This window comes from Phoxinus phoxinus (genome assembly GCF_949152265.1).
Source record: "Phoxinus phoxinus genome assembly, chromosome: 1".
Taxonomy (NCBI): Eukaryota; Metazoa; Chordata; class Actinopteri; order Cypriniformes; family Leuciscidae; genus Phoxinus; species Phoxinus phoxinus.
The window spans coordinates 26,448,314-26,471,179 of NC_136876.1; the positions used below are offsets into that span (position 1 = coordinate 26,448,314).

Below are 22,866 nucleotides of genomic sequence, written 5' to 3' on the forward strand. Positions count from 1 at the left end.
GCGCCGAGTCGAAGTGCTTCCAAGTGCTATTCCGCCATACATTATAGTTATCCATTTTTCCCGCTTAGAAAAGCGCCACGTTTTATTTTGTGTCACCATACTTGGTTGTGTAACTACTCGTGTAACTGTATTTAATAGGGAAAACGTGGAGGTATTTGGTCGCTTCTAACTAACTTCATCTCTGTTTGGTCCCTAATGAATGAACTGGGCTAAGCTAAGTGCTATCAAAGTGTACAAAGTATCGCCAGAGCGATGAAGTGCACGCACTGAGACAAGAGAGGTATGTATCAACTCGTCTTAGTTAAGGGAATAACATAGTTTAATATGAAAAAAACGGTGGCGTATCCCTTTAAAGTGACAGCAGTCTAATTAACATGCTGTTGTCCATCATTTATACAATCAAACAACAAAAGAAAAAGGGAAAAATCACTCAATATTCTTGACTGAATAACTTCAATAGCTTTAGTAATGATTCATCTATATATAATTTATACAAATAAATATGTCTGCTTGAAAGAATGAAGAATGTTGTATGCAAGTTATTATAAAGAATGCATATATCATTCATTAAAAAGACGTGGCTTTATTTAATTTTAAGATAAATAAATTGTATATGTCACAGCAGTTAAATCTGTCTAAATTGCATGTTTAAACCTTAATATCGTTCATATTAACAGTTTAATAGAGTTTTCTCCAGGAGTATATCATAAGTTTGGGAACTTTAGAGAAATGCTTAATTCATGCATTACAATTTAATGACAATTTAACGGCCAATGGACCATTAGATCACCAAGCGAGTCCTTCGGTGTCTGTCATTATACCATCTGTGTTGCTAAGCCATCTGCTTAGACAGTCAAGTGTGCATCATTGATCATTATTTGCGCAAAAATATTTTCTCAGATTATGATTTCTGCTATTTAGAACACAATTTAAAGCAGAATTATCATGCGCCAAGTAATCCTTGCTGTAGTTTAACCATTAAAACACAGCATGCCACAGGAAAAGTGTTCATATTTGCTGCTTTAGCACATCCACTACAAATATTTCCATTCAAATTAATATAAAAAATGTTGTAACCTCTGGATAATGATTTCATGAAATTTCAGTGCTAAACTCCATTAATGAGAGTGGTTTAATCAAAATGTGTATATCAAATGTAAAACAGAATTTAAATTGTGTTTACGTCATAACTTCGCTCACTCCAGTAAAAGAGTTTGTACGCATGGTCTAGTGTCCGTACGGTGAGCATATATTGTTTTTTATAAATCTCAATATGTGTGTGGAAAATTGTGTACTCACATTTCTAAGCGTATATTGCGCATACACAACATTTATACATCAGGCCCCTGGACCTGAACCCGTCTCTTTAAAACAGTGCACTTAATTTAATGGCATGTTTACCATTTTCTTCCTGTGGGTAGTAATAGCACAACATTAATTATGCCAGACAAATAACACTGAGTTTTGTGATTAATACTCAAAGCTATAACAATGTTAATATAATTTAGAATATTTTCTTTCGGGACAGTCTACACACCTAAGGACAAGTCAGTCGGATTTCAAAATGGTTTGATAACTGTTGCAGCATCCACAGCTAGTTCCAGCTTGTCTTGTCTCACCACCATTCACACTAGAAGAGCGTCTGTGATGAGTAGCCTATATTCTCTGAATTGTCTATGACCTGGGTTTTTCTAAAGCAAAGTAGTTTGAAAAAAAAAACAGAAAAAAAACAGGGATGTGTTTAAATGTTTTAAAGTTTTCTATTTCAAATAAATGCTGTTCTTTTAAACATTCTATTCATCAAAGGATCATGAAAAAAAGTTTTGCAGTTTCCATTGATAATAATAATAAATGTTTATTGAGCAGCACATTAGCATGTTAGAATGATTTCTGAAGGATCATCTGACACTGAAGACTTGTGTAAGGGTGCTGAAAATTCTAATTTGCCATCACATGATTAAGTTAAATTAAAAAATATAAATTTTTACAATTGCAATATATCGGTCACCATTATTTTAGGTGTGTTTAGTTTTAATGGACTTTTAGTTGTATCCTCATTTATCTCATGTGTTCCCTTGTTCAGTTCCCGCCTCTCCTTGGTCGTCATGGTTTCTGTCATTATGAGTTCATGTGTTATTAGCTCAGCTGTGTATCGTTTATTACCTCTTTTGGATTCACTACTTAAGTTTCCCCTTTACCGTCATTCAGTGTCCAGTCACGTCTTTGTTAAGTGTGTGTTGCTTCCTGCTCGCCTGTCAGTTGGATTATTGTTATTAAAATGTGGGGGGGTTCATGTATTGACTATGAACTTGTGTTCTATGTGTCTTAGTGTCCGGGGCGAGGCTCTCTGTACCACAATTGGGGACGGCCTGCACGAGCCGGTATATGGAGTCGCAGGTCGAGTTGGAACAGCTTGGGTCGGTCTTCTAGATGCCTGGGGATGGGGGGTGGAGGTAGTTTACGGGTTCGTAGCCCTCACTCTCGTCCCGCTGAGCAGGAGTCCCTGCTGTCTCCTCCGCCCCCTCCTCTGCATCCGCCTCTACTGTCTAGACACTTCGTCCCGCGCAGAGAACGACGGGCTCTCTCTTTGGAGCTTCCGGAGCTGCTGCAGGTACCCGGACCAGCCCTGCCTCCTTTGCACCCCCGGCAACGCAAAAAGAGTTTCTCTGGGGGTCTGGGAAGCGTTGGAGAGCACCAGGACTGTAATGGAAAGACACCATCAGTCCAACCACAAATCATCAATGAAGTCTACCCTCAGGTCAATACACGCAAGGATAGGGAGGATCTGGATGATGAGCTGGATTATGTAAGTGCCCAATAAACCTAGTAATGGTTTTAAGGGATAATTCATCTATAAATAAAAAGTGTCATTATGTTCCAAACCCATTTGAATTTGGTGGACCACAAAAGGAGAAATTAAGTTGAATTTCCTGGGTGCTCTTATCCTTACAGTGAATGGGGGGACGAATGCTGCCAATGAATACATGTCATATTCCAAGTCTTCTGAATCCATATGAGTTTTTGGGTGAGAATAGCAACTTAAATGTTGATCTGAGCAAAGCTAATTTATACTACTGTTCGTATAGTAATTTATAGTTTTATTCATTTGATCAAACGATTTCTATTTCAATGTTCTTTTCAAAAGACATGTTCTTTTCAAACTTTCTATTTATCAAAGAGTCCTGAAAAAAAATGCATCACGGTTTTCACAAAAATAGTAAGCTACACAACTTTTTTCAACATTGATAATAATAATAAGTTTTATTTATAAAGTGCCTTTCCCAAGCTCAAGGTCACTTTACAAGAAGATAACAAAATCACAGCATCAAGCATTAGTATGCATCACATAGTACATATACATATACAAATTACTGAAACAAAACAGCAGAACACTAAACAGGGGAGGGTTGGAAATGCTCTCGTGTCGCAAAAAGTCAGAGGAAGAGAATAACAGAGTTTCAGAGCCACAGCACTGAATGATTTACCACCCATCGCTGAAACATGAAAACAAGGTACAGTAAGCAGTTTTAAGTCAGATGACTGGAGAGAGGAGGTGAAAAATAGTGCAGAAGTTTAGATAAATAAAAGACATTGAAAAGTTAACAAGAGAATTTTCTACTAAATGCGAACAGGAACAGCCTGATAAAAAATGTAGATAATAGAGCAAAGGGGTAATGTGATCAGATTTCTTGACGTGATTGATGACTCTGGCAGCAGAATTCTGAACATATTGCAGTCTAGTGATTGTTTTAGCAGGCAGCCCAATAAGAAGCAAGTTACAGTAGTCTAGACGAGAGGTTATCAAAGCACGAATTAGAGTTCCAGTATCTTTAGTGCTGAGAGCAGCCAACAGTCCGGTAATATTGCGAAGGTGGTAGAATGCAGTCTTGGTAATAGAACTTGAGAATATAAGATTAAAATGTAAGCGATGAATCAAATGTTACACCCAGATTTTTAACAGTATGAGACAGTAATAAAGAAATGTTTCTTGATCAACTAGATCAGCATATTAGGCCCCGTTTACACCTGGTATTAAGATGTGTTTTGCCTGATCGGATCACAAGTAGACGAGGGAGATGCATTCTCGTTCACACCTGGTGTTTTAATCTGTCTCTTTTGTCTTTTAACCCCATTTTGTTTGGATTTATTTAAGAGGAGAGTCTAAATGTATGGGCTTTTTCAGATATGTCGATCTAATGTATGGATCGCTTCCGATAATGAAACTTGCTTCCCATAATGTTTATGCATATAGGCACAGACTAGGCTTTCTTTTGTGGCTGTTTGAATGCATTCGACCACATGAACGTTTACACTACGAAAGAAATCTGGTCGAATGCGTTTTCTACTACCTCTGGAAGTGGTCGAAAATGGACAAGCTCAATACATTTTAGACCCGTTTAATGCCGTCCACTTGTAATCTGATCAACCAAAACGCAACTTAATACCAGGTGTAAACAGGACCTTAGAATGATTTCTGAAGAGTCATGTGACACTAAAGACTGAAGTAATTTCTGCTAAAAATGCAGCTTTGCCATCACAGAAATAAACTTTTGAACTGTAGTGTATTGTTTCAGAAGACTGGAATTATGCTACTTTTATTGTTTTGCCATTTATGGAGCTCAAGAAGTTGGTGTTTCATGGAACAAAGAGATTTGATGAAAATGAGAGTCGTCTTTTAAACTGTAATTTTGGATTATCTGAGAATTCTGGAGAGGAGTTGGTATTGTCCCTGTAAAAAAAAAAAAAAGAAGCTTCTGCACACATACATAAGAAGAGCCAATTGTCCATACAATCAACTACACAATGAAAATCACCCAATTATTATCTGTTGAGGAGGAACGCTAACAGATGGCTGTAGAATTTTAGATTTTAATTTACAGCCAGACTCTCGTGTTTTGTAAGCAATTAAGAGTAACATGGCAGCTCCAAGGGGACATGAAACATTGGAAAGCTCCGTTTCATAACTGCTTCAACTAACTAATGCGTTTCCAAGAAAGTTCTCCCACCCTGGTTCCTGCAGAATTAATCTCAGTCCTCATCTTTGCCAACAAATTTTCAACTAAATGCTTTTTCTGTCGGCAGAGTTTATGTTTCCGGATCCAGAAGATGATGGAGGTGTACAGACCAGACTGGTGTGAGACTAGAGATGACTGGTCCGTCTTCCTCTTCTCTCCTCAAAACAAGTCAGTCCTTTCACCGTCTACTCTCTTTCAATGCCTAATAACCATTAACACTCTTCTTTTAGTAGCTGTTTCACCTACTGACCTTATTCACAAACAATTTATGTAGGTAGTTTTACATGTTATGTGGTAATCATGACATGCAAAGAGTTTTCAGTTAATTTTCAATGAAAAAGAAACCGATAAACGGACACATAATTTAGCTTTTTTAGCTGCCATGTAATTGACCCATCAGGTGATTGTGGTGTTGTTTTTATTATATTTGGCATTTAACTTTTATGTGGTCAAAAAGACTGCAGCGATACTTGTCACTAATAATAGATAAATGCCATTGTATAAATGTGAAGGAACTGTTTGTGTGTTGATGAAAAGATTATAAATAATGAAATGATAAAAATGAAAAACAATCATATAAAACACTTACTATAAAAAAAATATTATTGGCTTACATTATTTACCAGCATATGTTGTATGCCATTAACATCAAAGCAAATTTGTTTTTAAATTATTGAAAAGATAGCAAAATCTCAAATAAATCAAATCGGTCAAATAAATACATATTCTAGGTCAAAAGGGTTTGGCTGACAAAAAAAAAAGTTATAAGGATACTTGGCTTACAGTAATGTTGTTGCACTTGTGCTAGCCTCATCATAAGAAAAATCACGTACAATCGCGTACCTTCATGCCCTCTTACTAGGGCTGTTTTCGACTAAGGATTTTCATAGTCGAATCTGATTCGTTAGATTTTGCCGTAGTCGACTGATAGTCAAACTTTTTTTTTTTTTTTTTTTTTTTAGATAGCAGCTAGATTTTTTCCATTTCAAACAAAAGAGCTAAAAAAAACTAACAGAAAAACATGGTGTGTAACAAATACATTTTATTCATTTAAAGCCAGATGAACAAAACATATCACACATATATCAAACATCAGAAAAGTTCACCTAAAATAGGAACAAATTGGCTTCAAAAACAACAACGTGCCAAAACATGCCTTTATCTCTCACTTAGGAACCTATTTCTTGGCTTTTAATTCACACTCGGGAATCGGGATAAAATAAATAAATAAAATTAAACTTAGCGCAGTCCAAAATGTCATAAACATTTTTCAAAATACAATAAGCCTGCCTGAATAAATAAAAACAATTACACAACAACGAAAATAAGCATAGGCCTAGGCCTAATAAAAGTTATAATCGAATGGGCTTCAGAAAGTGCAAATGCAGCAAAAAAAAAAAAAAAAAGGAAAGGATGTCTTCGTTGCTGAGACGCTTCGCGCGCAGCCTTCAGCTTGCACTTAACTTTCTTTGGGTCATCTTTAACCTTCTCAAAATACTCCAACACTTTTGATGATTTTTTAGAAGCCATTGTGTGCCAATAAATCCGTAAATGCTAACAAATGCATTTTTTGCACGTTAGGCATGTATGTGCTGCTGCTCATTGGTTAGGCTACATACAGTAATGTACTCAGCGCCACCACTCCCACCACGCGCATCACGCGCTGTGCCCAAGAGCTGAGGGGGCACCAAAAAAATAGCCTAATGAAAAATCAATAATTATAATGCCGATATTATTTCAGTATAGAAATACAGACATCCCAAAGGAAGTTCTGGGAGTCTCCCGCATATTGATAGTGGCTCACTGATGCCCGCGAATTAGTTAAAATCTCCGGAATCTAGAGCGAGCGTGCCCGCGAGACAGAGACTGTGCTCCAAACCGCGTAGCGCGTGCACGGCAGAGAGGGAGAGAAAGCAAGTCCGCGCGCTTGTTCCTCATGAAGACGAAGTTTCTCGGGGTAGGGGCCATCATAAATAACTTATGCAATTATGCTTAGGGCACCAAAATGGCTAGCAGCGGCTCTGATAACACTTCCCTACTATTCGACCATGAGGTTCATAGTCGAATCAGACCTCTCCGAATCGAATCGTCGAATCCTCGACTATTAGAAGTCAGCCCTACCTCTTACACTTTAAAAATGACTCATGGGTTGTGTCAGGTAAGAGTCAAATGTTGTCAGTCTAAGCAAAATTTGAGAATGCAGCTGGATGTTGTGTTTCACGGAGCCTGACCTCATTATAACACAAAACAGATTAGAAGTTGCTCCACGCCCAAGAACAGGTTGAAATTAAGCAGATAAAAGGAAGCTTGTGTCACAGGTTGTTTCCTATAGAGCCACTGATTTGATCTCTTTAAGTAATACAGAGGGAAAGATGCCTGCACACCTCTTCTTCTCTCCTGGCGGTAACTCGGCCAGCAGTTATTCTGCAATTCTTGCCTGATCAATAGCACTGATGGGCTGCCAGCTCTTTAGAGGGTGGCTTGATTAGGATATTGATCGGTGTCAGAGAGATAGGAGCCGATTATTCCCACCCTCTGCCTGTCAGTCTGTTTTCTCCAAACCGTCTTTGAATGTCCATCTAAAGTTTGTTCTGCAATGGAAAAATTTAGATATTTGACTGTTCCAACACCTAGTGAGCTACAATGAGTACATTTTGACGAGCTCCATGAAAAAAATAAACCCAAGATGGCAGATGAAGTGAGAATCATATTACACTACTGTGCCATTCAAAAGTTTCGGGTCAGTAAGATTTTATTTTATTATTATCACTATATTATTTTTGTAGTTTTTGTTGTTTTTTTAAGAAATTTATACTTTTATTCAGCAAGAATGCATTAGATTGATTAAAAATATATATTTATAAGTTACTATTAACTTTCTACGTCATTGACAGAATTGTATGGCAAACCAATGTTTTCTATGTTATACGTTAGGGGGTGCGCAATTGTGCATAATATGAAAGAGTACAGAATCTCCCGATCAAAACACAGCCGAAGACAAGCAATAGAAGCATTGCTCATGCACATGTAAAATAAAGCGATTATCAAAAGATCATATAAAACTGAATAACGTTACCAAATGAAATGTCGACCTAGGATGATGTGTAGGACTGTGAAGCTTTGGGGGTTTTGATGCACTCAATCTAGTCCATCTATGCTTTGATCATCGCTCTCAATCCAATCCAGACATAGTCTTTGACAAAAACCTGATTTTCTCAGGTTTTTTTGTTCAAAATGTTTTTTTTTCTTTTGGAACTTGCATACATTCAAGTGTTGATGTAAAAAAAAAAAAGAATACATGAAACTAGAATAAAATGTTTGTTTTTGGGGGGGGGGGGGGTGTTCTAAGCAGAGGCTCTGTTCTTTATTTTGATATATTGCATGTTCAGATATTGATACAACAAAATATACTATTTGAAAATGATTTTTTTTTTTTTATGCTGGCAGTGGCTGGTAACTTTTTTTTTTACAAAAATGCAAGTCATTCATATTGTTACAAAATATTTCAATTTCAAAGCCTGTTCTTCAAAATTTATGTCCCTCAAATAATCTAGAAACTATCACAGATTCCACAATTTATACAATTTAGCTTTTTTTTTCTGTGATAATACATTTCTTGAGCAGCACATCAACATCATAGAATAATGAGACACTGGAGAGACACTCTCTCTTCAGACTTTACTGTACATTAATTATGAGCATCCAGAACTTCTGACTGAGGCTGTGTGTGACCTCCCAATTTAACTCCTAAATTAACTCCGGCAAAACGACAGTGGAGGCGGGACCGCGTTGGGCATTTTAGTGTAAATGTAGCAGTGGCATATTCTATGCTGATTTCACCCTCTCGCTCCGTCATGGCGATATCGCGAGACAGCTTTTCACTCAAAGAGAAATCTCGTCACATTTTAGTCTCGCGAGATCTCGTCACACCCATACTGTCAATATTTGTGCTTATTAGAGTATTGTGCTGTTAGCTTAGCAACACGTAGTCATCAAACTTTATTGAAATCAATTGCAAGTCTATTCACGCTGGCAGATTCTAAACAGCTTGCTTGTGATGTTCCGTTATTGTTTGGCTGGCTGCAGTCTGTAGGTAGTAGACAGCTCACTAGGTTATTGAACAAAGTTGGTTTGACTCTGTATATCTCTTTTCCTTACTTCTCACTTACTCTTCAGGTTCAGGTTGTTGTGCCAGTCCATAATAGCCCATAAGCTGTTTGACTATGTGGTGCTGGCCTTCATCTTCTCAAACTGCATCACTGTGGCTCTAGAGAGACCCAAGATTCTTCAGGGTAGCCTGGTAAGACTGAGGCCATAGACCTTTGATTCAGTTGTTTAACCTATTGTTTTAGTTATTGATGATTTCCGTTTGTCCACAAGCAGTTATTCTCACAGCATTGACAACATTCCAGTTTTTCTCTCTTCTCTTTCCTTTAAAATTCTATTTTTTTCTCTTTCTCTTTCTCTCTCCCTTCTCCTCCTCTTTCTGCAGGAGAGGCTTTTCCTTACCGTGTCCAATTACATTTTCACAGCCATATTTGTTGGGGAGATGACTCTCAAGGTAAATATTTACATTCACTGCATGATATGTTGTGTTGATATTTTGATTTTTTTTTTCACCATGTATGGATCTATGGTGACAAATATAGTGATCAATAATTTCAGAACAGTTGCAGATACTGTGACTATATCTACTACTATTTCTGTCTGCTAATAATTTTAATTAATATTTTTTACTTTTTTCATGTGTGTTTTAAAGGTTTGAATTCTGCTGGAGTACAATTAGTTTTCATTTAGTTATGCATATAACATTCAGTGAGGTCCAAAAAAACACCAGTTTTTTGGAAACTGGTGTTTTGGAATATTTTGGAAAGATATTCAAATTTGCTTATTTGAATATCTTTCAAATTTTCCATTACAAATTATATTATCAGAATTAAAAATTGAGTGAATAGTTTAATTGAAAGGGTGAATTAACATGTTATCTTATTACTTTTACTTTAATGACAGCTGCACAAACAAGTTTTTGATTGAAACCTGATGATCATATTCTCCAGCAACATCCAAAGAGCATCTTGTGCTGACCGTCTGTACAAAGACTCGCATGATCAATTTGACAAATTTGCTTATTTGTTCTGTGACTTAGAAATTGTGCTGAATATTTCTGTTATTTTTTTTAAATCCCAAAACGTTTTGTTTTTGTTTTGAGATTTAAATCAAATTAAAAAAACATCCCTTTTAGACCACACTGTATATATATAGGAATATTTACATAATGTATCATTATATTAAACTTTGATAGATATTAAACAAAATTACACAAAAAAAAACACAAATTTGTTGGAGACATTGCTAAGAACTGTCATTTGAATAATTAGCCAAATATCTTCCAGAAGATGAAACTGTGTGTGTGTGTGTGTGTGTGTGTGTGTGTGTGTGTGTGTGTGTGTGTGTGTGTGTGTGTGTGTGTGTGTGTGTGTGTGTGTGTGTGTGTGTGTGTGTGTGTGTGTGTGTGTGTGTGTGTGTGTGTGTGTGTGTGTGTGTGTGTGTGTGTGTGTGTGTCTCTCATCCATCTCTCATTTCATAATTTTGCTTTCGCTCTATCTCTCTTTCTCACTAGTTTTCACTCATACTTTCTCCTCTGGACCTCTTGAGAGTGGGGTATTACGTTTGCTAGCCCTCTCATGACAAGCAATTAAGCAATGATATTAATTAGATCCAGTCTCCTCTTTCAGATGCAGTCAATCCCACAGCCTGACCCATCTATTCAGCTGCAAGCACTTGGCACTTATAGGTCATCAATTATGTAACTTAATCAATTATTAAGAAATGGAACAAACAAGAGATAGACCTGTCAAAAGTGACACTACATTTTCTTAGTCCCAGACCGTTGTGCGTAAGTGATTCTGTATGAATATTTTATTTTATCCAAACTGCTTGTCCCATGTTGGGTTGTGAGTGTGTGTATGTATATATATATATATATATATATATATATATATATATATATATATATATATATATATATATATATATATATATATCCCTGAAAACATCAATTTATATATATATATATATATATATATTTGTGGGGGGAAACTCAAAAACTAACATAGGACAAGCAGTTTGGATAAATTCTATAGAATAATTATATCAAGAATGACATTTCTTTAGATGTTTTAGCATTTCATACTGTTGTCAACGTTTGAAATGTCACGTCAACTAACCATACGCAGTCAATATTTAAGATGATGCAGCGAATATCCTTTACTGTGGACATTTTTAAAAGCGTTGGTGCAGTGGGAGACACAAGTCAAACAATGATTCCACCTTTCTCTCGGGGACCAGAAAGTCAACTATTACAGTTCATCCTTGGGGAGGCAGATTCTGCAAGCTACTGCAAAAATATACCTACCGGTATAACAGCCTGAGGGGCAACGGCTGATTTTACTCTCCCCAACCCACCTACACCCGACTAATAGGAGTTCTGCAAGCAGATCTGCTCTCACTTAAATTGCTAGCTTGAGTGTCACATTACTGTACTAGCCTGGTATACATCACTGATTTATTATTGGCTTCTTTTGGCAGTATTGTAAAGAAACTGTCAGACTAATACAGCCCAAATTGATCCCAAGAAAGAGCAGATATGTGTAGCAGTATGGCAGCTCATTTCTTAAAAGTGCATAATTCTCTGTGTCTATCTCTGTTTTCTTGCTCTCTTTGCTCTTCTCACTTTTAGACCTCAGCCAATTCTGACGTCAGGCTGTGTGTGCAGTCCACGTGTATTTCTTTCCTGTCACTCGTCTTGTTAGTGTCACAAGAATCTGCCTGGGAGGCCTAAGGCTCGGGTCACCTTGGAGCTTCAATGGATTTTGTATTTTCATTACTTTTTCAGTGTTTAGATAAATAGTTTTCACTGTTTTTCTGCTGTTTTTTTTTTTCTCACAAATTCAATTGTTTGTTTTTTTCTCTCTAAGTCATATTTCACTGCCATCAGCAGTTCCCTTAAGTACTTCATCTCACCACTGACATAATGGTGGATTTTAGATGTACTTGTGCAGAGCTCAGTTAAGTTGCAAAATCAGCTCTACAGGAAACACTATTTTAGGGCTCCAGTTAGAACAGTTGGTTTTGCTTGACTGGAGATCACTAACTTGAACTTTGCTGTCTGTTAGGGTCTCTGTTTCCCCACTTTAATAAATGTTTCAGTCAATTCCAGCAAAGACACACTAGTAAGGATCAAAAACACATTCAGAATCAGATTAGAGGATCAAAACTGGCCATTACTTTACACAGAGAATTCAGTGTCACACCAGAACACCAATGATGTACAATGAAAACAAAAATCAACTGTACGCGTCGCGACTACCGGTACTTCATCTTTTATGCTGACCATTTCAAACATTGTGTCTTTGTTTATTGTAGGTGGTGTCTATGGGTTTGTATATTGGAGAGCAGGCATACTTGCGCAGCAGCTGGAACGTTTTGGATGGGTTCCTGGTGTTCGTATCTTTGATTGACATTGTTGTATCAATGGCGGGTGGAGCTAAGATCCTGGGAGTGCTCAGGGTTCTCAGGCTTTTGCGCACACTGCGTCCGCTCAGGTACAGCAAGCAATTGCAAGCATTTTTGTGGTGTTGTCCAATATATGCTTAGTTTATAACTCTGCAGATTCTCAATGGTTTTCTTTTGTTGTTGTTTTCCCTTGTGACAGGGTTATCAGCCGAGCTCCTGGCCTCAAACTGGTTGTGGAGACTTTGATCACCTCTCTGAAACCTATAGGAAACATAGTTCTCATCTGCTGTGCCTTTTTCATCATCTTTGGCATCCTGGGAGTCCAGGTAAAGAATAAAGTGCTTTCAACAGAACAACTGTTTTCAACATTGGTAATAAAAAATGTTTCTGCAAAAATGTTTGAGCAGCAAATCAGCTTATTAGAATGATTTCTGAAGGATCATGTCACACTGAAGACTGGAGGAATGGAAATGGCTGTTTTTTTTTACTAAATGCTAATGTTTAAATAAATGCAGCCCTGTTGAACAAAAGAGCCTTCTTCCTAAAACATAAAAAAAAAAGTAAATCTTTGAATGGAAGTGTTTATGGTATATATTTTAAGGTAAACCATATATAATTCAGATAATCCAGGCTTTGAACTGGGGGTCCTTTGCATGTGGAACAAAAAACTTTACCAGTGCAATAGAGAAGGACCAGGCTGAAGCCTGCAGAACAAGGCGGGGCTAAATGTGTCACTCCGCCCCATACTTGCAGTACTCTGATTGGCTCGTTCATCTTTCATAGGCATACATGATAGGAAATGTGTTCAGAGTTGTCTTCTCTGTAATGCACATACAATACAGCAATGTATTGTATCTTCAGAGAAATAAATGATCAAATGTTTATTTTTGGTGGACATAAACCCTGTACTTAAGTTGAAGTAGAGAAACACTAATACAATATTACTCCAGTAAAAGTGAGGTTTCTAATGTGCCAAGTAAGATAGACCTAAAATAGTTTAGAGCTCAGTCTGAAATTATTATGAATTATTAGGAGCACACTTGATATGAGAATATCATATTATTCCCGGATCTTGGCTCATTTGAGCGGGACAAGTCCAAAGCAAGTGTTTATTGTTCACTGACTCGCTTGTTAACTGCTAGTTTAATCTTCTGGATCAGTCGAAATCACAAATGAACCATTTGATGTTATTTGTGAACCAGTTGATTGAAAAGAATCGGCTCAAGATATCTTGATTTCTTTACTTTAAAATAACGAGGAACAGCATGTTTTGCTAAAATGAAAGACAGGACAAAAGTCTGATATTATGCTTTGCATTTTAGTGAAGAAAAGGAACGTTTCATTAGCCGATTGCAGTGTCATTTATCATACAACTACACCCGACATGGCTTATAAAAACCAATACCACCTTCTGTAAAAAAAGAAAAAGTGTCTTGCCATGTTATTTAAATTAAAATTATACTGATACATTTTTTTTTAATTTTCTTCATACTATAGTAATATGAAGTAAGCACATTTTGTGAATTATTTCAATCATAATTAATTGCTATACTTGACCCTGCTGTGGATAATCAACCAATACATGTTTGTGCATTAGCCTAAAGACCAGCTTATTTTAGCAAAACAATATGTTTAGGGACATTGCGAGATACAGGGTAATGTTTTTTTTCTTCTTCTGTGCATTATAATGAAGGCTTTGTGAAACTGCACTGCTTTTCGAGTTCATATAGATTTGAACAATATATAATCCGCCCTACACCGACTACAAAGACATTTCCTATTATGTATCCCTTTGAAAGACAATCAAGCCAATCAGAGTAGGTATAGGGAGGGGTGACGCGTGCAGCCCCGCCCCATTCTGCAGGCTGCAGCCTGGTGTACTCGGTGCAATAACAATACTTAAGCCTGCCACTGGTGCGATCTAAAAAAAAAAATAGATAAATGATACCCCTGGGTTTCCCAATGCCTTTTGTCTTTTTTCTGCTTAATCTCACTATCACACCCTTTCTGTCTTTACACCATTGCTTTCTGTTTCTTTAAAAAAAAATTGTTGATTATTTGTTCACATTTCTTTTTAGTGCTATATCTTGTTCTTTTTTCATAGAGAATGTTTTCCTGTTTCCTGCTGGTCTTCTTTCATAACACACTTTTTCTTTTAAATATCCAACAGTGCTCTGACAGTTTTATTAAAAAGATGCTTGAGATGTGTGGCGTTGAGTGCCATGAAGTGTGTGCCATTTCTTTTGCCTCAATAGCTTTTCAAAGGCAAGTTCTACTACTGCTTGGGCCTGGATGTCAAGAACATCACCAACAGGTCTGACTGCATCTCGGCCAATTACAAGTGGGTCCATCACAAGTACAACTTTGACAACTTGGGGCAGGTTAGTTTGTTCTCTGACTGGGCCTATCAAATTACACACCGATTCTGAACAACTCAATGTGTTGCTTTGTTTGATATAACTTTATTGATGTATTTACATAGTGTGTTTATTTGTGTGTGCATCTTTATCAGAATGACCTGTCATTGTTTTTGTTTTTTTGCATCACATGTGGTTACCTATCTGTCCTTGCACCTTATTTGTCTGTTCAACCTCCATCTATCTTTGCTTGTCCGGCTTGTCTTTCCATCCATCTCTATACTTCTGTTTGTCCTTGTATGTGCTCATATGAATGTGTGTTTATGTTTTTACAGGCTCTGATGTCCCTGTTTGTGCTGGCATCGAAGGACGGCTGGGTCAATATCATGTATCATGGTCTGGATGCAGTGGCAGTGGACCAGCAGGTAATGTTCCCATGTAACATGTTCGCTGATGTTCCCATTCTGCCATCCTGATAATTCTGACAGGGCGAATGCAAATGGTTGTCTTTCAATGTCGGATGGACTTTGTCATAAATTTGCATATTGATATCACAGTGATCCTTCACAGCCAGCCCTCTCGTATAAGGTTTGTGGGCAATACATACTTTTTAAAAGTACAGTAAAGTGGCAATACAAATTGAATCACTTATAAAATATACAACTCAATGGTTTTAAAAGAGTCATTGGATTTTACTTGAGCAGAAACAAATATATTATAAATATACACTATTCTACCTACAATGATGATAATAATAGTTAATAATAAAATAATTGTAGAGAATTGATAAATTGTATTTATTGTTCTAAAATAAAATAAATAAATTAATTATATTAAAGCTAAATATATATGCAAATTACCAAACTAGCTTGGTTAGCTAAAAAAAACTATATTCTATAGCCAAGATGCTACAAGTAAGCTTTAACAAGTTATAAAATGCAATTTGTTTTCAGAATTAGGTACTTATTAAGTGTTAAAAGATCTCAAACAAAAGTCACTTTCTTTCAACTAAAATAAAGAGCTTTAAGGAATAAGCACTCAACAGTGAATATTTAATCCTGAATACACACAATCAGCTTCATGAATACTAACAGGCTTTTGGCTCTGAAGCTGAAAAGCAATGATTTTCAAGAGTCCTCAATTCAAAAAGCAGTGAGCTTGCATCAGTTAGGGACCAGCACATAATGATTACGTGTAGGCCTGCAGCCAGACTCTCTCCCACTAGAAGAGCGCAACATCTCTAGGTAGTCAAACACGGGGCAGATAAAAAAAACTCATGGATTAAATGGCATGTGTAATTTCCCCACTGCATCATCTCTGTCACACCAGAGTCCACTGCAGGATGTAATCTATGTGTGGAAGCAGATGGAAATGTGCAGAGTACTGTGTGCTTTCTCATCCCATGTTTTAGAATGAGCCAATTTAGACTTTGGCTTCTTTGTTTCGCTCTACGCTGCTGCTAAGCAACCAAGTAAAAACTGCACCTAAATTCACTTTACCATAATTTGACCAATTTCCCTCAAGCTTATGAGTGTCTGCATGTTGATTTTTACTCACGGCTGTGTTGATTATCTTGTTGAATTATTTTAGGCAGCTCTGTGTTCTAGCCAGTTTCTTGTGTTGTTTTTGTGGTAATTGTGAAGAAAAGCATTGAGTCTCATTCACTAATAATTTCGTGGATTCTTCGTAATTCACAACACGTTCGTACGCACATACATTTTTTTCTTAACATCGTTCTGATCTCAGTGAATTTGGAGTATTCTAAATGAATACCATCTCCATATAAGGGCTTTCCGAACACGCTTCCTTTACAACCTTTTTGTCACTCTCATCAAACTTGCCGTTGTTTGCGCTATGCCAGAAACTAGCAAGTGTGTTTTGCTAGTTTCAGCCCAACACAGTTACATTTTCACGACCTGCGCCATGTTGTTTAAATAGCAAATGCATTTGCGCACATTTGTGGGTCCATGGGCATGCTAGTTTGAAAACTAGGTGTGTTCAGGTGCATTGTTGGCACTTTGCTATTTTTGAGGCAACTGAAATAGACTGCGCCATTGACCAACTGAAACTTGGTCTTAATATTTTTTTAGTTATTTAAAGAACGTGTTAGTAATGTGCGCCTATAGGCGGGTCCACAACGCGCGTACACTTTGTCCCGTAGATGGTCTGCTTGCGCGCTTTAATCTCGCACACAAACAGATCCCTTTCCTCACTAAAGAAGCCTTCAGTTTTTCCACTTTCAAATTCTGCCATGTCAATAGCGAATCTTCCATGGCGCTAGCGCAACTGGGAATGGGAGATGAGACAATGGCTGCATCCCAATTCGCCTACTTATAGAGACAGAGCGTATTTAGGCCACGCCCACACAGGGGGGGGGGAACAATCCAACCGTCTCCATTGACTTTGCATTGCGAGAGGCTGCCTCCTTGTCATTTCTTGCTTTTAAAAAGCTGCCTAAAAGCTGCTGTGTGACAAGGTGTACAGCAAACAATCTAAAAAAAAACAGAAATACGTTTTTATTAGCTGTCGACCCCAAAAAACTAGTGTTTAAGGATATAAAAGTGGATGTACTTGTCTGTAGTTTTTTTTTAAACACTTTTCACTCGTGTTTGTAGTTCTAACCGAATTCTCGTCCAACGCACGATGGGTTGTGGGCAATATTAGCCGTTAGAATGTGCATCGATCTGCACTTCGGATTCTGACCTGAAATAGTAGACCATCCTAGTATCTTTGGAACACTCATTTCAGCATACTACGATTTGGAACATACTAATTCTACTTTCGAATACTATTTAGGACGGATAGTATGCGAATTGGGACGCAGTGTCTGACTGGTTTATTGCATATTACGGCCCAAAACACACCCATTACTCACTTTTAGACCATGCGCCGGGAGTACCTTATTATTTTTCCCATCGTTAAACTAGCAAAAGTGGATTCGGACACACACTGAGTGCACTAGCGCTGTGCAAAAGCATCATAGCAAAAGCATAACACTCTAGTTAGATGCAACCACCCTGAACACCATAGCAAATGCCTAGAAACACCCTAGTGACCACCTTGAACACCATAGCAATGGCTTTACCCTTTTAACCTGTCAGATGACAGGTGAACATCCTTAGCAGCACCCACAACACCTTGGTAACCACAAAGAAAGCTTTAGCAAATGCCTAGATCCTTTAACACCATAGCAAAAGCATAATACTCTAGTGACCACCCTTAACACCACCTCAAATCCCTAGCAACTTCCTAGCAACCACCTTGAAGGCAAGCGGCATTCACATTTCCTTCAAAACAATCCAGTTTATTTCTGATTTTCCTAACTCTTTCATCCACCGTTCTTTCTGTCTCAGCCCATAACCAATAACAACCCCTGGATGCTGCTGTACTTCATCTCCTTCCTCCTGATTGTCAGTTTCTTCGTGCTGAACATGTTTGTTGGAGTAGTGGTGGAGAACTTCCACAAGTGCCGACAGAACCAGGAGAAGCAAGAGGCCGAGAGGAGAGAGGAGAAGAGACTGAGACGCATGGAGAAAAAGAGACGGAGTAAGGAGAAGAAAAATAGATGTTTTGAATGGGTCAATAATGGAACAATAATAACCTCCTGTTCAGTTTAATATTGTCTTCAGTTTAGGAAAAAACATATATTTTATTTATATTTTATTTTGTTTTAAAAAAAATACAATTACTGATATTAGACATGCTGAGGAATGTTGGGCAATAGCCCTACTGGCCTTACGGGTTCCAACAGACAGGTGGATGAAGAAATATAGTGACTGTAAATGAAAAGAGATGATTTGATTTGCACACTAATGCTGAATAACTAGTTTAATTCTCCAGACATGTCATAATAGCATTAGCCAGATGGAGAGACCGCACAGGTTTGTTCTGTGATGCATCTTTCCTCAGCAGGAAAAAAATCTAGTTAGCCTTTTCATTACACATACAGATTTTTTTGGTATAATAAAAAATTTTTTTATGGTAAAATATTCTCCTGTGCCAATTAATGTGCAGAGATAACTAAAATTAATAATTTTTTTCTCGATTGATTTTCAGAAAAGTTTAAGCACTGTGGCTCTGTAGCGCTATCAAAAAATGTCTCTTTGTTTGAGTGTCACAACAACATTCAGCTTAACTAATGGCAGAGGTTTGGGGGCGGGACTATATGTTTGACCGGCCAGTGGCAGGCGAAGGGGTAGTAATGAAACTTGTTTGAATTTCATTTGTTGAAAATACACACTTTAAATATTTGTTGTCAAAAAATGTGCTTACTCAATTTAAACTAATCTACTCATTCTCTCAGAGGCCCAGAAGTTGCCCTATTATGCCAGTTACAGTCATGTGCGACTGATGATCCACACGCTGTGCACCAGTCACTACCTGGACATCTTCATCACCTTCATCATCTGTGTGAATGTTGTGACTATGTCACTGGAGCACTACAGCCAGCCTCATGTAAGATAAAATGCAGGCCTCATCCTCTAAATAATCTTTATTTCTTTGAATTTCTTTCTAATATATTGTGTAGTTATCATTAAAGCCATCGTTGATTTGGCTCTACAGTATATTGCTTGCCTTGTTATTGCTATTTTTTTTAGTGAGACATTTTTGTTCACAATTCAGAAATTTCCCTGTCACCCTGGGAGTCCATTAATTTGAGAAAAACACTTACAGTACCATTGCATAAACGCATGTGACTTGTCTCAATTTGTGGGGCTTTACACAAACATTCATAGAATACATGATATTGTTTTATAGCTAATGTAAAAATGACTTTATGAACCTGAGGCGAAAGTCTTTTAATCATTCACACCTCTCTTTTTCTCTTCCTCTGTCTCTCTGGCTTCCTCTCCGTCTGTATGTTTCCTTCCCCCCCAGTCTCTGGAGATCACTCTCAAGTACTGTAATTATTTCTTCACTAGCACCTTTGTGCTGGAGGCTGTCCTGAAACTCATCGCGTTTGGCATCCGGCGTTTCTTCAAAGACAGGTATTCAGTTCATTCCCCTCCTCACCTTTCATCTCCTCACGTTTTCTCTCCTACGATCGCTAATTGATTTAATGAATTCATCAGATGTTGATTCCACCTGACCGAATCCTCTTATTTTGTTTTCTGGAGTCACTGGAGGGTGTGCTATTGGCAAAATGTTGCTTCTGCTGTTGCATTTATGACACAGGTAGAAATTAGATTAGCCCTGCATGGTGTTAATAGGACAAAACGCACCTGACTACAGAGAGTGAACATGGTTCATTTGTCTCGTGGGTTTAATGAAATCTCTCTCCTGTGTTTGTTTACATAATAAAACGTCTATTTATCATTAGGCGGTCTACAAGAGCGGTTCCTCTGGCTTGTCATAAACTAATACTGGCATGTATCAAGGTGCATTGAGAAAGCACAGGGTCTAAACATCCTGGCATTTTGTAGCTTTATTAGAATATATGGTATTGACCCATTTAAAAGAGTAAAAAAAAACAGACTCAACACACTTTGTCTTTTTTATTCATGCATATTTGGGTCTGACACTAGAAAGCTTTCAACAAGCCATTATTTATTGTCATAGCTCTCCATGCATCTTAACTAGGTCACAATTATGAGCTGGGTGGCAGAGGTGTGTGCGCAGACAGGTGTGCCACGGCTGGTTCCAGCACCGCAGATGTGGGCAACTGTGATTTGTGCTGTAGTGTAAAAACGAGCCGTCCCTCGTCCTGCATTAGTGAATGAGGTCACCTATGCTGGAGTGGGGCCTTAATTCTCCCTAATTGGGTGTTATTAAGTGGTCCCCAGCAACAATTCAGGTCCCAAGCCAACTGTTTGACCAGACCGATCTTCAAATGTTAATTTCTTTTAGGCCAACTCTCTGGAGGAATAAATGACCAGAGTGAAATGAAACTAGACAGAAAGGTTGGATTCAGAGTGCATGAAAGTTTAAATTTTGCATAACTAAGCAAATCTGTCCCCTGTGTATGTGTGCAGGTGGAACCAGCTGGATTTAGCTATAGTTCTGCTGTCAATCATGGGCATCATACTGGAGGAGATTGAGATCAGTGCAGCTCTGCCCATCAACCCCACCATCATACGCATTATGAGGGTCCTACGCATCGCACGTGGTTAGTCGCGCAAACACAAGACGCTGATCACTCGGTAACACCACTCATCATAGCTGCTAATAGACATTTCAGCCCCCTTAAAAATGTCATTAAACTCTTAGAGCCCTTAAAATATGTGATTTATTGGATGATCTTTCCTCGTGCTTGCTGAATACAGAAGCTTTTTCTTCCACTCTAAATTCCCTTACCAGCAACTATAAGATCAGAAACTGTACAAGACAATAAAATAAACTTAAGTAGATATAAAATAAGTAGATATATATTATATATACTGTGTGTGTGTATATATACTGTATATACTGTATATATGATTTTGTTTAAATATCAAGCAAGTATAAACTGAGATCCTCTTGCTCTTAAAGCAAGAAATATTCCTCTAGCCTACATCAGCTTGTGTTCAGATAAGACTGAAATCCTGAAATCGCCCTGTCACACATCCATTCCAGTGTAATCTCCACAAGTGCTTATTGTCACACACCACAGACCTTTTATCTGACTTTTATCTGTATTCATTTATTTTTAGCCCTTTATCACTTTTATTGATTGGCAAGTAGCAATGGAACAGGAAATGATGGGGAGTGAAAGTAGTAATGAGACTATGTTGCAAGCTGGATTTGAACTTGATCCCCTATATGAGAACCACAGCCCAATGTGTTTTATTGTGTCCCTTAATATTTTACCTTAAAGGTGGGGTATGTGATTTGCAAAACGGCCGGTAGATTTTGAAAATACACAACTCAAATGGTCCTACCTTCTTTCCTTTGACTCCACCCATTCAAAGAACATGGACCAATCAATGGTACGACCGATTGATTGACACACTTACTGTCCAATGATTCTAGGTGGTCTTGGAAATGATTGGCTGGTGTTTTTTGAGTCCTGCCTGCTCCACAGAAGATTAAATTGCTTAATTTATATTTCAGTGCTTCTAACTCAGTGGCTGTAAGTGGGTTAGGAAAAGGATTTTAAGTGATTTTGAAAAAATGGCCAAAAAAGAGAATTACATACCCCACCTTTAATAAATGGCAAATACATATTTATTTTGTTTACATTTTTCTCCAGATCAGATCAAATTGCCTTATTTCCTTTCTCAGAGCGTGAAAACGCATGAAACACAACACCAGTCTGAAACACAAGCTCACTTCATGTACAGAATATTGTTACAAAATACGGTTTAATTGCTTATCTCCAGTGCCAGTCTGTCTCCTCAAATCAGTCGTTTTCTCCCCCCATTTCCCTCTAATACCTGATCAGTGGCCCATGTGTTGTCCGTAATAGCCGGTGAGTCTTACGTTTGCCTCGTTACCCAATACGAGCCTTAAAAATATCAACTCCATCATACCAAAATGGAATTTTGCACAGGTCAGTGATGCTGTATTGAGGATTGATCTGTTTGTCTAGAGTTTAATCTGGTATTTAATTCTGCTGTTGTCCACAGCCATCACTGAGCCAGTGTGCCATCACTCTACATTTGTACAGGGAGAGGGCGGCAGGGTGAGGGTTTAATTTTAGCCCTGACCTTTTCCTTCTCTCCTCATTAGCCGTTTAGGCTAGAATTAAACCAAGGTGGTGGTGGGTGGGTGTGGATCCTTGTCTGTTATCGGCCTTTTTGTTTTTCTTCTTCTGAAATGATCAACGCATTGTAGACATGCACACACTCACTGAGCTGCCTTGTTGAACTCTCTGTAACTTTCTCTCTCTCTCTCTCTCTCTCTCTCTCTCTCTCTCTCTCTCTCTCTCTCTCTCTCTCTCTCTCTCTCTCTCTCTCTCTCTTTCTCTCTGACAGTGTTAAAGCTGTTAAAGATGGCCACGGGAATGAGAGCGCTGCTGGATACGGTAGTCCAAGCCCTGCCACAGGTGATGATACCACTGC

General features: G+C 37.9%; 1 protein-coding gene across 4 annotated transcripts in view; it reads left to right on the forward strand.

Annotated features, from left to right (window-relative positions):
* Positions 1 to 22,866, forward strand: part of cacna1ia (calcium voltage-gated channel subunit alpha1 Ia) — a 107,028-nt gene that overhangs the window by 55,322 nt on the left and 28,840 nt on the right. For all 4 annotated transcript variants that reach the window (XM_079629342.1, XM_079629344.1, XM_079629343.1 and 1 more), the window contains exons 15-27: positions 2,330 to 2,806; positions 5,083 to 5,183; positions 9,192 to 9,315; positions 9,508 to 9,576; positions 12,441 to 12,619; positions 12,730 to 12,856; positions 14,786 to 14,911; positions 15,223 to 15,312; positions 18,241 to 18,433; positions 19,191 to 19,342; positions 19,766 to 19,875; positions 20,860 to 20,993; positions 22,780 to 22,850. In XM_079629342.1, the coding sequence (XP_079485468.1) occupies positions 2,330 to 2,806; positions 5,083 to 5,183; positions 9,192 to 9,315; positions 9,508 to 9,576; positions 12,441 to 12,619; positions 12,730 to 12,856; positions 14,786 to 14,911; positions 15,223 to 15,312; positions 18,241 to 18,433; positions 19,191 to 19,342; positions 19,766 to 19,875; positions 20,860 to 20,993; positions 22,780 to 22,850 (1,953 nt within the window). The remainder of the gene's footprint in view (positions 1 to 2,329; positions 2,807 to 5,082; positions 5,184 to 9,191; positions 9,316 to 9,507; positions 9,577 to 12,440; positions 12,620 to 12,729; positions 12,857 to 14,785; positions 14,912 to 15,222; positions 15,313 to 18,240; positions 18,434 to 19,190; positions 19,343 to 19,765; positions 19,876 to 20,859; positions 20,994 to 22,779; positions 22,851 to 22,866) is intronic.